At 41.8% G+C, this 15,875-nt stretch overlaps 2 protein-coding genes across 2 annotated transcripts; both read left to right on the top strand.

Annotated features, from left to right (window-relative positions):
• Window positions 1–2,322: 2,322 nt before the first annotated feature.
• med7 (mediator complex subunit 7) lies at window positions 2,323–4,092 on the top strand. Its single transcript, XM_084549662.1, has 2 exons — window positions 2,323–2,467; window positions 2,929–4,092. The coding sequence occupies exon 2, from the start codon at window positions 2,938–2,940 to the stop codon at window positions 3,700–3,702; it is 765 nt and encodes a 254-aa protein (XP_084405788.1). The 5' UTR covers window positions 2,323–2,467; window positions 2,929–2,937; the 3' UTR covers window positions 3,703–4,092.
• A 642-nt stretch (window positions 4,093–4,734) lies between these two features.
• lonrf4 (LON peptidase N-terminal domain and ring finger 4) lies at window positions 4,735–14,966 on the top strand. Its single transcript, XM_084550251.1, has 12 exons — window positions 4,735–5,980; window positions 7,459–7,577; window positions 8,181–8,303; window positions 8,900–9,088; window positions 10,058–10,175; window positions 10,378–10,453; window positions 10,664–10,778; window positions 11,949–12,070; window positions 12,167–12,325; window positions 13,070–13,232; window positions 13,346–13,495; window positions 14,267–14,966. Exons 1-12 carry the CDS (start codon window positions 5,683–5,685, stop codon window positions 14,414–14,416), a joined length of 1,782 nt encoding a protein of 593 aa, XP_084406377.1. The 5' UTR covers window positions 4,735–5,682; the 3' UTR covers window positions 14,417–14,966.
• The last annotated feature ends 909 nt before the right edge of the window (window positions 14,967–15,875 follow it).

Genomic DNA, 15,875 nt, shown 5'->3' with positions numbered 1-15,875 from the left:
AAAACTATGAGCATTTTACCATCAAAACAAGATCTTGAAACAAGATTAAACTCTTTAAACTTACTTAAAAACAAAATGACATCTATGCCGAAACTAAGGTTTCAGGAAATGTCTGCCCTTTTGCTGGTGTGATGAAGATTTGGCTGTTAGACTTTTATGATGTTACAGTTTTACAGTTTATTCCACAATCAATGTCAATTCGGCAATTGGTCAGTTTTTTTTTTCCCTCTCAGCTTCTATATCTTACAGTCTCTTTCTGTCTCCCATACATTAATCCCATACAAGTACAGAGAAATGTTATTTTTGGAAAAGTGTTTTTTTTTTTTTTTGTTTTGGTCTTTGGTGGAGAAAAACAATGTCAGCTAAAGTGTCTAGTTTCTATGTAGTAACAATAAAACTGTGTTTCAGTAACAGAAACTTCTATGACTTCTCCATAAATAGTGGTTAGGATGACGGTATTGAACTCTAGTTGAAATCTGAAACAATCCACACTCAGATTAGTTGAAAGAATAAATAGAGGCTCTAGCACCACCATCAGGAAAAGAGTTTAATCTGAATAATCATTTTAAAGTGCTGTTGGCCAACAGAAAACAAAGATAATGCTAAAATCAGAAAGAAAGGAGTTAAAGAAGAAAAACTGCTCGGTGTTGTTAAAAAATATTTCTTTAATATTTCTCCCTCTTATTTGTTATGCAATTTTTAAACCGTGCAAAGGTTCAAAATCCATTGCTTGTTGTTTTTTTGTTAAATTAATTTTTTTTTCTTTGACAAATTTTTAAAATATACTCCCAAGCGTATTATAAAAGAATATGAACACATAATGAAGAGAAGAGACTGTGGTCTGATGTGAATATTGTCAGGGAAATAAATGTAAGGTGGACACGTGGTGTTGCCCATAAAGCTGGAATAATTTTGTTTTCAGACGCGTTCCTCTTAATTATTCGTATTTTTTAAATCACACTGTTACAATCATTTCACAAGAAGAAGTAAAAAAAAGACTGAAGCAGAAAATTGTTGTCTTTTTTTTTATTTTATTTTTCTTACACAGTGATGTCCACTAAATTATAGCATCTGGATAATATTTTAAGGCTCCATCACATGTGAAACCAAGAAATGGTCAATTTGCCTTGCTTAACAACTCCCTCTGTAGTTTATGTGTTGCTTTTTAACTTACTCTGGATCACTTTGCCTTTAAAGATTGTATTAGCAAGAAGCCAGCTAAAGCTAGAAAACTATCAAGATGGCTGTTTCAATATACTGCGCTCTCTAGGACACAAGGACAGCGTCTTCCCATCACTCTGAAGAACAGTTAACAGTCAGACAGAGACAATCCCCCTCTAACACAAAATCCACTTTATAACAGACTATTACACTCATATTTATATTACAGTTTAACTGTCCAGAAAAAGGTTCAAAAAAGGCAACTGGACTTGTAGAGTTTTTTGAGAAGACGTTTCACCACTCATCCGAGGGGCTTCTTCAGTTCTAGGGGACTGGTGAGAAGTTTGAGGTTTAAATAGGAACTCCTCCTGCTTTTTATATTAACAACCAGAAACCGGTGCAGCTAATTTCCTTCCCACCAGTCCCCTAGAACTGAAGAAGCCCCTCGGATGAGTGGTGAAACGTCTTCTCAAAAAACTCTACAAGTCCAGTTGCCTTTTTTGAACCTTTTTTGGATATACCATGACCTGGATGACTGAGAACCTTCACAGACATACAGTTTAATTGCACTGACCACCTGTTTTTTAACATCCTGCAAATGCATTATATAGGCTACTCCTCAGTGTAAATGCAGCTGTACTTACTTACCTTCCGTCTTTTACACACAAACTTTATCTTGTACATAGTAATCCTGTCCAGTAGCCTATATACTCCACTGTTGTTCTTTTTTAAAAAAAATCTCAGTACTCAAAGTACTCAGAAAGTCATTTTGTAACCAAAGTCAGATCTCTTTTGTGTGTGTTCATACATGGCCAAATTAAGCTGATTCTGATTCGAATTCTTAGTTGTGGCAAGTAATGGTGATAATGTTTAGCGTTTTAAAGTAGGTCATGCGCTAGTATTCACTATAACGTGCCTATCAAATTACGCATTTTGCTTTTCGTGAGAAAAAAAATAAAAAATTCCAACTATACATTTTGCTGTAAACTAAAGGTTTTAATCGACTCGTCTTTAATCAAATACGTCTAACGCAACAGTCTTCTCCTCAACAAACCCACAAACCATAATCATTTGCCCAAAAATTCCGGCCAATCAGCGTTTAGTTTATTCGTCAGTAACGGTCCAATCCGCGCGTCCATAGCGTGTCACGAGGACAGTTCAGCCAATAGAATTGGGACTGAAACGGCCGGTCTTGTCAGTGTGAATGTAAGGAGCTAAGCTAGTCATGAGCTAACCGTCCGATACATATTTTGGTGACAATTCACATCTTAAACCTGCATTCGGCGACTAAAGGGTCATTTGAAAGGTGGGTGGAAATACTATTACTACAGGTTCATCGTTCTGTTTTATTATTTACCTCAATTTTGTTCTACTGATGGAACTATTTACCGGAGGCTAGCAACGTTAGCTACGTTTTAAAACGCCGCGGTTCCGCTTGTGTCTACTTTTGTTTATAGAGTGAATCGAAGACAATCGGTAACGCAAATAATTGTTTTACACAACAAATAATGTTTGCTCAGAAGTATTCATTTACAGGAAATCGTTAGCATAAGTAGTAAGACTTGCTTGTTATGTTCGACTTAAACCGTACGTACTAGTGGCAGTGTAACTTTATGTACGCTTATATATTTTATTTATCCGCACTATTAGTACAACAGATATAATTTTAGTTTGCATTTTTATTTCATTTTGATGGTGTTCATTTTTCGATGTTATTATGAGTGGCAGTCTGTGATTTATATAATGTTGTGTACTTGTGTCTTTCAGGTCTGCATCATGGGTGAACCACAGCAGGTCAGTGCCCTGCCTCCTCCACCTATGCAGTACATCAAAGAGTACACAGATGAAAATATCCGCAAGGGTCTGGCCCCTAAGCCGCCGCCACCCATCAGGGACAACTATATGATGTTTGGCAACCAGTTCCAGTGCGATGACCTTATCATCCGGCCTCTGGAGAGCCAAGGCATCGAGAGGCTCCATCCTATGCAGTTTGACCACAAACAGGAGCTCAAGAAACTCAACATGTCCATTCTCGTCAACTTCCTGGACCTGCTGGACATCCTCATCAAGAGCCCTGGCAGTATCAAGCGTGAAGAGAAGCTGGAGGATATAAAGCTTCTGTTTGTTCACATGCACCATCTGATAAATGAGTACAGGCCACACCAAGCAAGGGAGACACTGAGGGTGATGATGGAGGTGCAGAAGAGGCAACGGCTGGAGACGGCAGAGAGGTTCCAGAAACATCTAGAGAGGGTGGTGGAGATGATCCACGGGTGCCTTGCCTCCCTGCCTGATGACTTGCCACAGATGGAAGGTCCAGATGGTGCTTGTGAAGTGACAAAGAGTGCATCTGCAGCAGCTAGTGTCAGCTGTTCCTCTGGGCAGGCCCCCAGACTGAAAACTGAACCAATGGATGTAGAGGAAGCAGGTACCAGCTGCATGGCAACGGGTCACCAGGACAAGAGCATCCCTACTTCAAAGAGAGACAAAGTTTGGGACAAAGATGCTGCCATGTGCAGTATTATTGATGAAATAGCGTAGGTTTTATGTAGATTGCTTTTTGTTTTTTTTTTGTCTTTGTTTTTGTATGTTGTACTTAGTGTAAATATGAATGTTTGCTGTGTTTTCACTGGGCATAAACCCCTGTCATTGAATGGGGTTTATTTAAATGCTATCGTATAGATCACATTATCAGTTTCTGTAAAGACACTCACACAGCTGAAATATTATACAGGTCTATGGGGGTGTCAGCTTTCAGTTTTTGTAATGAAACCAATAAAAAAAAAAAAGTGTCATGTACAGCAGGAGTGCAATGCTGTCACAACACTGATGTATTCATTTAAAACCATCGGCATCGATGTTCGAATAGAAATCCGTGTACACAGTGTCGTTCTTTTATGTTTGAAAAGCATTAAAATATCTTCACTGCGACTTTCAGTTTGTACAATCGAGTGACAGCGCAGCGGTTATGAAAAGGTCTGCACAAATGGAACACAATGTAGTTGTATAACCACTTCTATTGCCCGCAGACCTTTTTTACTTCAGGGTTTCCCGGATGCACATTAGCTCAGGCTGTGTGTTTAGCTTCTGCGAATGCACATGTTTAATTAGGAAGACGTAAATGCATTCATCTCAGACAGTGGTAAATCATTAGAGGGAGAGTCTGAGAAGCGAAAAACACTAGGTACATTACTGTCACTTTCACTTAGGTGCGTGTACATTAATCCAGTAAATATTTGGCAGTGTGACAGCCAAGTCTAGATGTTGTATTGCAGAGATTTCTAGGTTTTTCATGCAAGAATATGACAAGTTTTTGTGAATATTCACAATTTGTTCCACGATATGTGGAGATGCGCCAGTGACTGTATTTAAAGCGTGTTCTTTGTCACGGAGAGATCTTTGAGGCATCAATGTGGCCCTCTGAGGCAGCTGGCTGCACTGTAGTCAACCAAACAAGCGCTTGCACCTACTGCCTTTTTTTTAGACCCATATATGCAGAAACACTCTCAAGTTTTTGTAATGACCTAATAAAGCAATGCAATCTTAAGTGCAGTCTGCACCTCCAAAAAAGACATTACATAATTTGGTTTTTACACGAAAGTGTTAATACTTTTTACAGGATATGTATGTTAATCAAAACCGAGGATATACATAAGTAGGGTTATGCTGTAATCCCCCCTACCCCGCCCCCTGGCTGTTATTACCGTCTGTAGGGATTCCCTACACTGTGACATGGTAACTTCCACATGCTGCACCCCCTGAACTACCACCACTATAATTTCACTACACGGAACTCTACATCTTAATCTCCGTGTGTTTTAATAAAGCCGAAAAGAAAAACAAGAACTTTAGTCGCAGGAATTATGTTATGAAACCCGGCATCTTTTGGTTTCACAACAGGGCGTAAAACCATTCCACCGTCCAATCAGGGGGCGCGCTTCGGCGTCACGTGATCTTTATTTATGTAACGTAATGGTGTTACACAGTAACCTAGCTTCGCTGGCTGGGGATACGTCCGTACAGGGGTTAAAAGCGGACACGGACTACTGGAAAAGAAAGAAATATTAATGTGCGGCGGTACCGGTCGGGTTCGTGTGGCGTTCGCCGAGGTCGGGGCGTCGAGAAAAGCGGCGTGCGGGACCAGAAGCTGAGTATTTGTCCAGTTTTTTTCTTAAAGGGAAGATGTTATTCGCCTCATACCACAGACTAAGTTAGGGCTGGTAACGCATAATGTCCGTGAGTGCGTTTCATAAGAAAAGGAAATTCGTGAGGTGTGCATATGAGGACTCGGGACGACAGTAGCTTAGCTGGACAGAAAGCGGTCCGGTTCGAGCAGATGTGGGACACGTTTACTGTAGCACCGGCCGTCAGCATGTTATTTAAATGGTACCTGCGACAACAAAAATAATAATAAGAAGAAGAAGAAGGACGACGCGCAGAAGAGCCTCTCCGCTTTGCTTTGACGTACAAAGCGACCGTTCTTCCAGCGGGACATTGTTCTGGTGACATAACCACTCCACAATGGATCTGCTGGAGTGTCCGCTCTGCCTCTTCCTGATGTGCGAGCCGGTGACCATGTCGTGCGGCCACACGTTCTGCCGGAGGTGCGTGGCAGGCTGCCTCCCGTCCAAATGCCCCTCGTGCAAAGAGAGGTTGAAACAAAAGGAGGTGAAAAGCATGAAGAACAACGTCCTGCTCATCGGCGTCGTGGAAAAGTGCCACCCCGACGAGACGAGGATGAAGTGCCATATTCAGGAGAAGCTCAAAGCTAACGAATTCTCGGAAGCGTTACGCATCGCCAACGAGGGGCTGCGCTTGGGTAAGGTTGCGCGTGTGCACCACACCTGTGCAGCTGCGGACGCTGTGCAGGAGTTTAGTCTGATATATGCGTTTTAGGTCGTAAAGAAAAACACACCACACTGCTTAACGCACTGCAGAGAGGCACACTTCTTCTTTTTTTCTTTGCAGCCCCACTTTTACGCACTGCACACAGCCTTGGCTGTTGCCCAGTGATGGTGACTATAAGCGCATCCCTGTCTGTCCTCTATGACACAGTCAGAATGTGAGCTGCAGGGGGTGCAATGGAAAAAAAAAAGGGACGAAACTTGGCGTCTGGATCTCAGATCTGGATGCAGCAGGAAGCATTGTATCCAACGTCCCAGACTATTGATGACCTGATTATAAAACAGTGTCAGTAAACAGTCTCCAGATTTACTTGCGTCACTGACAGAGGAAGATACCTTATCTTTTGGCAACAGTGGAAGAGTCGAGTTGAAACAACAACCTAACAAATAAAGAAAGATTTACTACAGGACGCGTCAGTCCGGTTAAACATTTTCCCATCTGGCTAAGTCAGTCACGCACAGAATGACACACAGTACAGGGTGCTGTGACAGCTGTTGGCTATAGGGAAAATATATTTGGCTGTGTTTTGGAGCAGGCTTTGTATACATTTCTGGGTGGAAGATTGGAGAATTTACAGAGCGTGTTGTTTAACAGTTTATGTCTTGCATCCCATGACACACATTTGCACGCTATCTTTGCCGCTGTTTACCCGTTGCACTTGCCATTGTTTGTGCAGTTGACCTTATTTCCCTTATGCGGCTACAAGGAAGTAAAAAGGGACAATTTCTGCCCTGGATGAGTTTATCTAGTTGGTCGGTGTCCTCTGGGTCGTAGGAGCTTTGCGCTGCAGTGAATCGGCATGTGGTTAAATTACCTGTAGGCTCTTGCGTGGTTTTTATGTAACAATCTCCTGGTGGACTTGCCGTTTTTCAGGTTTGACCTGGTCACACAGAATTGATCAGGCTGAATAAACATGACAACTGGTGTAACGGCTTTAGTTAATACTGAGTCTTTGAGGCTGAAATGCATGTGTGCACATGTGTTTGTGTAATACCAGTTTAAATACATGAGCAGAAACATGAAACTTCAACGCTTATGTTTACCTTGTAGGACTGTTTCAGTGCTTTAATTTAACGTAGAAGTAGCATTTCAAGGGGATCTGGTTTTGTTTATTTGTTTATTTGCCAATAGAAACCGGTTATATTTAATCGGTGCTTCACAAGATTTGCTCGTTTGCATACATTGATTTTCCCTGAAGTTCCAAACACAGTAGAAGTAATTATAGACGGGCGGGCCATTTACATGCACGTTATTACATGTTGCATTTTTTTCTAACGCAGAGAGGTGAGTAAATAAAGTCGAAACTACAAACTTTTTCATAAGACGTGCAATGCTCTAAGAATCTTCTCTTTTTTCTTTCGTCTCTTTTCTTCCTCTCTCGGTTACTTCCAGCCCCAGATGATCAGAGTTTGAAGGTGTACAGAGCTGATGCCAACTCGGGCCTGATGCGTTTCTCTGATGCCCTCACGGACCTTGACTACCTCTGCTGCCTTCGTCCCAGTTGGACAGAGGTGAGAGACGCACCAGCCGCGCAACCGATCTGTTGTGCACAGGCCACATACAAGGCCACGTTTTAAAGCATTTTGCTCTAGTCAGTGCAAGTCTGACTTTAACCCCACGCGCACTCCATCGGTTGGTTTTGTAATGTGCACGTAATTGCACACATGAAACAACACACGGGAGGTGCTACCTGTTTTTATATTTCGCCTTAGTGCTCCAGGCTGACCCATTTGAAGCAATTTTCTCAGCTTTTATTGGCGTTATGTCATTCACGGCGTTATGCAAACTGCTACTTATGTCATAATGTCATTTAATCACTCGTAGCCAGTAGACGGCTCACTGCTAATGTAGAGCCGTATACTGTGTGTAATCAACTATATTGTTTCATTTTGCTTTTAGCATCACATTTTACCATTTAACAATCCAGTTTATAGTGCTCCACAGTGCAAAACCATGAAAAAGTAGAATAATATACGGCAGCACAGACTCATCTTAACTTCTTTTGATTAGGTTATGTTATACGTTTTTTTGTGTTCTCTACTGTGAGATGCTGTGCAGTCCTTTGCTTACCGGGCAGCGATGTGCAGATTGCATTATTCTGTTGCTCTGTGCAGGGCTTCTTTCGTAAAGGGAATGTGCTGCTGGAAATGGGTCAGCAGAAAGAAGCCCTCGTCCAGTTCCACCATTGCCTAAAACTTCAAGCCGACTTTGTTCCTGCGAAGAGCCAGATCAAGAAGGTTTGTTTATCTTACCGACAGCTCGTCCGAGAGGGAGATTTAACGTAGCGGGATTTATTATTTATGACAGCAGCCGCAGCATTTGGATAAAAATATATATGTTTATACGAAGATGTGCAGAGCTGCAGTTTGAAATACATTGGTCTTTGTTTAGTTGAAGCAGCCTTAACAAAAGAGGTCGCTACAGCATTCCACAGATCACTTTTAGACCTTTAAGACGAGTTTATGAACTATGTCATGAATGTGTGGTTTTGTCATTTTAGGTCACATCTTGCTTCATATGTTCAGAAGCCAAACTTGCCTTTCATGATCGCCTGCTCTGATTAAAGATTGTTTCCAGTATGTGTCGGTGTGGATACATTGCTGTAGTTACAGTTTTTTCAGTTTAGATTTAGATTTTTGAATGGATTTTTTTCTTTATTAGTAGTAAGTGTAGTACTAAAATTAGGTAACCTGTATTTAACATGTAAAGAGAATACAATGTTTAGATATGGTACATGTGTTAAGTTTTTGTCTGTATGTTTTTTTTTCTCTATAACAACTTTGCAACTGATGCATTTTTTTTTGCGATTAATTTGTTTTTGTTAAAATGGCAGATCCTGGAGGCAGAGGGAGTGGCAGTGCCTGAAGAGGTGCCCTGCATTTTGCAGGCGGTGTCCGAGTACGTCAAAGAGCCCTGTCCCATTACCACCCTCAGTGGCTCGCAGGGGCCGAATTATTCTGAGGGCCTACAACATCCACATGGAGATAAGGGAGAGGGAAAAGGGAGGAGAGAGGGACACCAGGTCAGTTTGAAAATCTTGCAAATCTCAATTTTATCCTCTTTAAGCCATAAGTGGTGCACTGGGTGGGAGATCTAAAGAGTTTACATAGATAATATTTCTTCAATGCGACTGAAAACGTACTAATTAGAAATTCCAACTTAACTTTACAGAGATTCTAAATAAAATGATCTGAAAATATGTATGCATTTACATGCCAGAAAACCTCAATCGTAATTTAACTTTTTTTTATGCAAAGTGGTTCTTCCCGCCATGTTCAAGGTTTGTTTATTGTCATTCAACCATGTTAAAAACACGAAGGAATGAAATTTGTAACCCAGGTCCAGCATCGGACTTAATACATAAATAACAAGATAAGACCTAAAAGCCTATAACAAGTAACTAGAACACATAGTTGAAAACTGAGGAGCATGGAAGTGTAACAGAAGAAAATGTTTTCTTTCTAGCTATATTGACTACACTGAATTCATTCAATAGACAAAGATGATCCAGATGTTTCAGACGCTGCTGCCTACATCGATTCTGGCTTTGTTTACTATTTCAGACAAGTTTTAAACCTTGTTGTTTTGCTACCAACATGATTGTGTCCATCCCAGAGACTCCATTCAGTCTGTTCAATCTGACGTTTTTTGGGCTTATATTCTGATTATTAGTGGAAAATTAGTGTCCATGTAAAAGTCAGTGACATTTTTCCTGTTCCCGACAGAAAGACAGCTGCATGATGGATGGCTCTGCACAGCCTGTGATTTTGTGCGGGAGCATCTCCACAGACACCCAGCTCTGAACACTGTAGTATTAATGCAGTCTACCTCTCAAACAGCCTTTTGTTGTTTCTTCATTTGGCAACAAATTTACTTCACAGACATTTATTTAAAATTTAAGATGTTGCCTCTTTATTGCTTGGTTGTGCATTGGGAGGGGTTTGAATGTAAGCTCTAACTGCTAAAAGCCTGTATCTTTTTTGGCGCCAAGGTGAAACACGACACAGGTACGGAGTGCTGCCTCAGCCTCTGCCAAGCTGTTTCCTTCCTCCCTGCTGCTGAAGAGGATGAGGAGATGATGATGAGGAAGGAAGATGGGCATGGCAGAGGTAGGCTGATACTCCGCCACACATATTCTTTTCCGATTTGACCGTCCTCATCATGAGTCATCTTTGTCACTGCAGACTGCTTTCCGATACCATACACCAGATTTTTTGAAATTGCATAATAGTCGCAACTTTTTCTTCTTCCGCAGAACAACAGACTCATCACAAATCCCTAAAGTGACATTTCTTTCTATTTCTATCCTAGGTGAAAGAGATCTCCACAGAGAGAAAACCCTGGCCGTTCTCAGCGTGTCAGACTTTGAGTGTCCTCTCTGCATTAGGTCAGTGTCCTGGACTGCTCTGTGTAATCCATGCAGCTTTGCAGTGTGTAATTCGTCTGCAGCAGAGTCATATATCAGCCTAATTCTGTTCTCGTCCGCCGGTTAATGTTCAGCACACATGCAGTATGTACACAAACGCTCACCATACTTAAGAGCTAGATTATAAATGGCATAAATGTCCATCCTTATGTCTGTCTCTGTCCCCTGAAGGTTGTTTTTTGAGCCAGTCACAACACCCTGTGGTCACACCTTCTGCAAAAACTGCATAGAGAGGAGTCTGGACCACAACCTCCGCTGTCCACTCTGCAAACAGCCACTACAAGAGGTATACATCTATTTTAATCCTAATGGGGAAAAAATACTTTGTTTTTATGTCACAAACATCTTAAACTTAAGAGCTGCCTAATTATCAGAGCTTTGTGATTGTGGTCTTCGGGCAGAGTGAATTACATCCACACACACATACCAATCCTCTGCTTTAGCTTTGTGACTGTGTGGTAAGAAGGATTTTTTTCCAAAAACTAATTTCTCAGCCATCTCTCCTCTGACAGCAGATTTACACTACTTTTCAGGACAAGAAAAATGTTGGTTCTTAATTTCTATATTATTTTTTGCTCATAATAAATTCCGTGATAAGTTCCACTCCTGTATTAGCAGTGTGGATGGATTTATCCATGTGTATACATACACAGCATAGATCACACTCACATAAAATACAAAATGCTCGTATATAACATGGACTGTATAAATATGGACAAAGTCTCGCCACTGCCTTGCATTGGCAAGGCACTGACGCTATTTTCCCGGGGATATGGGCGGCGCCAGCTTGCGTGTTTGGAGCCAGAGTCTGCGCAGTACGGTCCGAGTTATCAATGACCCGACCACACTTCCACCAGACTAACTCACGTTTTCATTTAATTAATACTGCGCTCTGCAGTGTACTTATTTTTTTATTTTATTTTTTTTACAACTCTCACGGTCCCACTGGATGCTTTACGGAGCATTTGGCATGGCAACTGTTAGTCGCCATTATGTCACATACTGTTTCTACAGTGTCAAATAACTAACTAAAACGAAACTTATCCTAACCATTGACACCTGAACATGCATCGACGTTATATTAACTACCTAAAATGACAGAAACCATCCTTGAAAAAATTTGACGCGTATTATAGTGTTTTAGTTTGGGCCAAGTTCCATCCACTAACATGGAGGAGGCGGAGTTTATGATATATACCGTAGCCAGCCACCAGGGGGAGCTCTACTTCCTTTAGCTTCATTTTTGAGAAGCAGTTCCATGTCCATCTTTGTACTGTCTACCGTACAAAACCACAGAAGCATTGTGGGATTGTGTAATATTTCTTTAGTGCACCCAAGTACACGTTTTTGTAAATATTATCTTCTGAATATCAGCTTTCTTCATTGTACAGTTGCTGAAAACACCACAGTGTTTGCACTTTAGCTTATTGCTCTCTGTTTTTCCCCTCTCTTCCAGTACTTCAGGAACAGGAAATACAACCCCACCGTTCTGCTTCAGGACATTATGACTCTACTGTTTCCATCTCAGTTGGCTGAGAGAAAACAGATCCATGATGCAGAGATGGCTGAACTGTCCAAGTAGGCACCTGCCCGACTTATTTACAATCGCAACTTTAATTGGGCCTTATTCTTGCAATTCTCCCCCTTATGTCTTCTTTTTTTGCCTCCTCTTAGTCTCACTAAGGACATCCCTATATTCGTCTGCACGGTGGCCTACCCCGGAGTTCCCTGCCCACTGCACATCTTTGAGCCTCGATACCGGCTGATGATGCGTCGCTGCATGGAGACCGGCACCAAGAAGTTCGGCATGTGCAGCTATGAGCACGGCAAAGGGTACGCAGCACACAGGGCGAATTTCTATCTGTGGTGCAGCTCTCAAATCCTGATTAACAAATCGGTATTTAGTAGTTATTTTGACCAGACTGTCTGGGTGTGGGGAGACCATGTTTGACATTTCCCTGACTGTGAAGCTCGCAGCAGGCTAGGAGGAGCCTGATGGGATTGTCAGCAGTGCAGCACCAACAGACAGCACAGCGGGCAAAGTTTAAACCAGTCATATGTGACCCCTGTGGGGGTGGAGAGTGGCAGCATGGCCGCCAGTCTGCCACTAGATCTGCCGTGCATTTTCCACCGTGTTGTCATGGTATTACGTCTGCGAGCGAGCAGCATTATTGACAAATCTAAAATTACATGGAAGCTTAGTTTTTAAATGTCAACGAAATGCAGGTATTAGCTGCACATAGCTAGGTAGATTTTAAAGCAGAGCCGTCACCATCTTTGATCAATCACAGGAAGACAGGGATTTGAAAGTGCGGGGGAGCTCTGGACTAATGGCTGGAATTCTCTTTATAAACCATAATAAGAATGTATGTTTCTAGGATTTTTATTATTACTTTTGCTACAAACACAAGTTGTATCTTCTTGAATTTTTATAAAATAAAGAGGACTAAAAAAAATAGAATAGAGGAACGCTAAATATAATCTAATTCATGTTGCCAGGAATTGCAAATATCATATCAAGATGTGTATTCTAAGCATTAAACATTAAGACTCAACATTTTGTCTCATGTGCCTCAGGTTTGCAGACTATGGCTGTATGTTGGAGATCCTTGGTCTGGAGGTGCTGCCTGATGGACGGTCTTATGTGGAAACAGTGGGTGGCAGCAGATTCAGGGTGCTGAAGAGAGGCCAGAGGGACGGCTACCACACCGCTGATATAGAGTACCTGGAGGACCTCAAGGTCTATACCAACTCTGAAAATATTACAAATGGACTAAAAACTTCACCAAACATCTCTCTCACCTTTTCTTGTCATGACTGTGCATTCTCTCTCCCTCCCTTTCTTTCTCTCAGGTTGATGATAGTGAGCTGGAGCTCTTGCAGCGTCTCCATGACAGCGTGTACCAGCAGGCTCAGGACTGGTACCAGCGCCTTGGCAGCCGCATCCGCGAGCAGATCAACCGGCAGTACGGCCCCATGCCAGATAAGGAGGAAGACATTCAGGTTAGTGCCTTAACATACTGTGGCAGTAGCTCTAAACACTTACTGATGTTTCCTGGGTACAGAAATCAGAAAACAGCGAGTCATTTTCTTATGGGCGACAGCCATGTAAAAGACTGGGATAAATTGTATTTGTTTTAATACAGGCTTTTGTAGATGTTTCTTAACTTAAAGGCTCGTGCATCCCAAAGCCTCCATATGCAATGCATTACTACAAAACATCTTTTTTTGGTTGTTAAGCAGGTCTAGGTTTTATAAGTGCTATGAAGATATCACAATACGGAACCTGCAGAGAAATGGACTATATGACAAATGGAAATGGAAATATCTAGAAATGAGCCATGAGAACATCTTATATGAAACAAAAAACAAGGACTCGTGGTGGGTTGCTGTTTTATGCACCCTTTGTGCTTCAGTAAAACCTAAACTAAAATATCTTTCTTTCACCTGAACATGCCATCTGCAAATCAGCTGTGCTTGCATTTTGCCTGCCCTTCACATTTGTGTTCTTCTCTCCTACTGTCTTTGCTTAGATATATATACGGACACATTTCCAAAAAAGCCGTTCACATATCATTCTGTTTCTGATGTCAGACGAGTCTGTTAATGCATAATGAGAACATTAATCCTGACAACAATAAATGCAGGCATTTGTAGAGATAGAGTATCATAAAGCCGGTGAACTGAAGGGTTGATAAGAATGTTTGAGGCTGGGAAAACCGCAATTGATTACACATTTTTACGATGACCACCCTGTCCTGACCTTTCCTCCAGGCCTCGTCCAACGGCCCGGCGTGGTGCTGGTGGCTGCTGTCTGTCCTCCAGCTGGATCCTGCCTATCAGACCACTGTCCTGTCCCTGACCTCACTCAGAGAGCGCCTGGGACACCTCCGCCTCGTTCTTGAGTACTTCTCTCAGAGCTAGAAAGCACAGCGCAGCGGCACTTTCGCCACTATTAGCCGCCAGTTAAATATTACGCACACAAACGGGAATGATACCAGTGAATGCACATACTCACTTAGAGTTTGAGATCGGGTTTGGGACTTCTCTGAATCGTGGAGGCACTGTCTTAAAGTCACAGCCCAAGGCCAATGTCACCTGGTCAACAGCAGAAGGCTTTATTACAGTGTGCTGTACAGAGTTGGGTTTTTTGCTGCTTGCATTTGTTCTTTTTTTCTTACACTAGAGGAGTTTTCTGAATACGCATTGCACTTGCTGTACGAGTAAGAACCGCAGGGTTGACCAAAGATGCTTCTCATTTAAGGGTCATCAAAGGCAAATGTGGATAAACTAAATCACTTTCAAATAATGTTGCTGAAAATAGACACTGGGTGTCATTGTTTTTTCTCAAACCATTGCAAACATGAAGGACATGCAGTAGCACAGAACACTGTGCTGGCATGTGTTGCCTATTCTGATCTGACTTTTTTGCATTAGTGAATTTGGAATGAGAATAAACATTAATAGAACATCATTTGTAGTGATTTTTTTTCAGGACTATGCACCTCAGAGGGTTTAAGCTGTCGTGTTCTGAGTGACTGTCCTTTGCTACAGGGCACTACTTGTAATGCTTGCCTTATAGTTGCATTTATTGGCCTTGGCAGCCATTGAGTATGGCTCATTTTTTACTATTGAATAAAATCCCTATTTAGTAATAGTAACTATTGCAATAACAATTTATAATCTCACATGGCAGCAGTCGGAAGGGTCTTGTGTCTCGTTTTAATAAATGAAAGCTACTGTCTCTGGATGCTGTTTGTAAATCATCCAGTAGACAACAAGGATATGGGAAGGTGCAACAGGTCCGTTTTACAGTGTGAAACTTTAATTCTAGGAATACAGCATTGTGTTTATATGTCCGCTGTAAATAATAAGTCGTTTTTGTCCCTCGCCATCTTCACTAGCTTTTTTTTTTTTTGTTTTGTTTTTTGAAGTGGCGTCAGCACTGATAACCGCTAGTATAATGTTCTCTCCTGTGAGATCCAAGACACCGTGGTGACATCTGTTGAACAGGGACAGCCTCAGAAATAACTTGGCTCTGATACTTTGGCTGTCGTCCAACGAGGACTAGGCTCACGTGTAGGCCACAACACCTACCTCTGACCCTTAATCCACATTTGTGTCTGTCTGGCCCTCCCACCACCGGTCACGTTGCCTTTGAGTACCCGGGCCAGCTCGTCAGGAGACCCGCAAGTCTTACATGATGTGATTTTTATTTACATAGTGCTACATTCCATGGAATGTTAAAGCTGCAAAGATATGTGTAGTTAATTTACTAACAACCATGGGGTTAACTGGGTTTTTTTTTTTTTTTTGCTCTTGGAAAATGTGCCATAGATATTTCCATGTTGTAGGAGTAGCCAGCTAAGTTGTCACTGTGTTT

This window comes from Chelon labrosus, assembly GCF_963514085.1.
Source record: "Chelon labrosus genome assembly, chromosome: 8".
NCBI classification, from domain to species: Eukaryota; Metazoa; Chordata; class Actinopteri; order Mugiliformes; family Mugilidae; genus Chelon; species Chelon labrosus.
The sequence above is the reverse complement of the archived record's forward strand: the minus strand, read 5'-3'. Positions and strand labels throughout refer to the sequence as shown.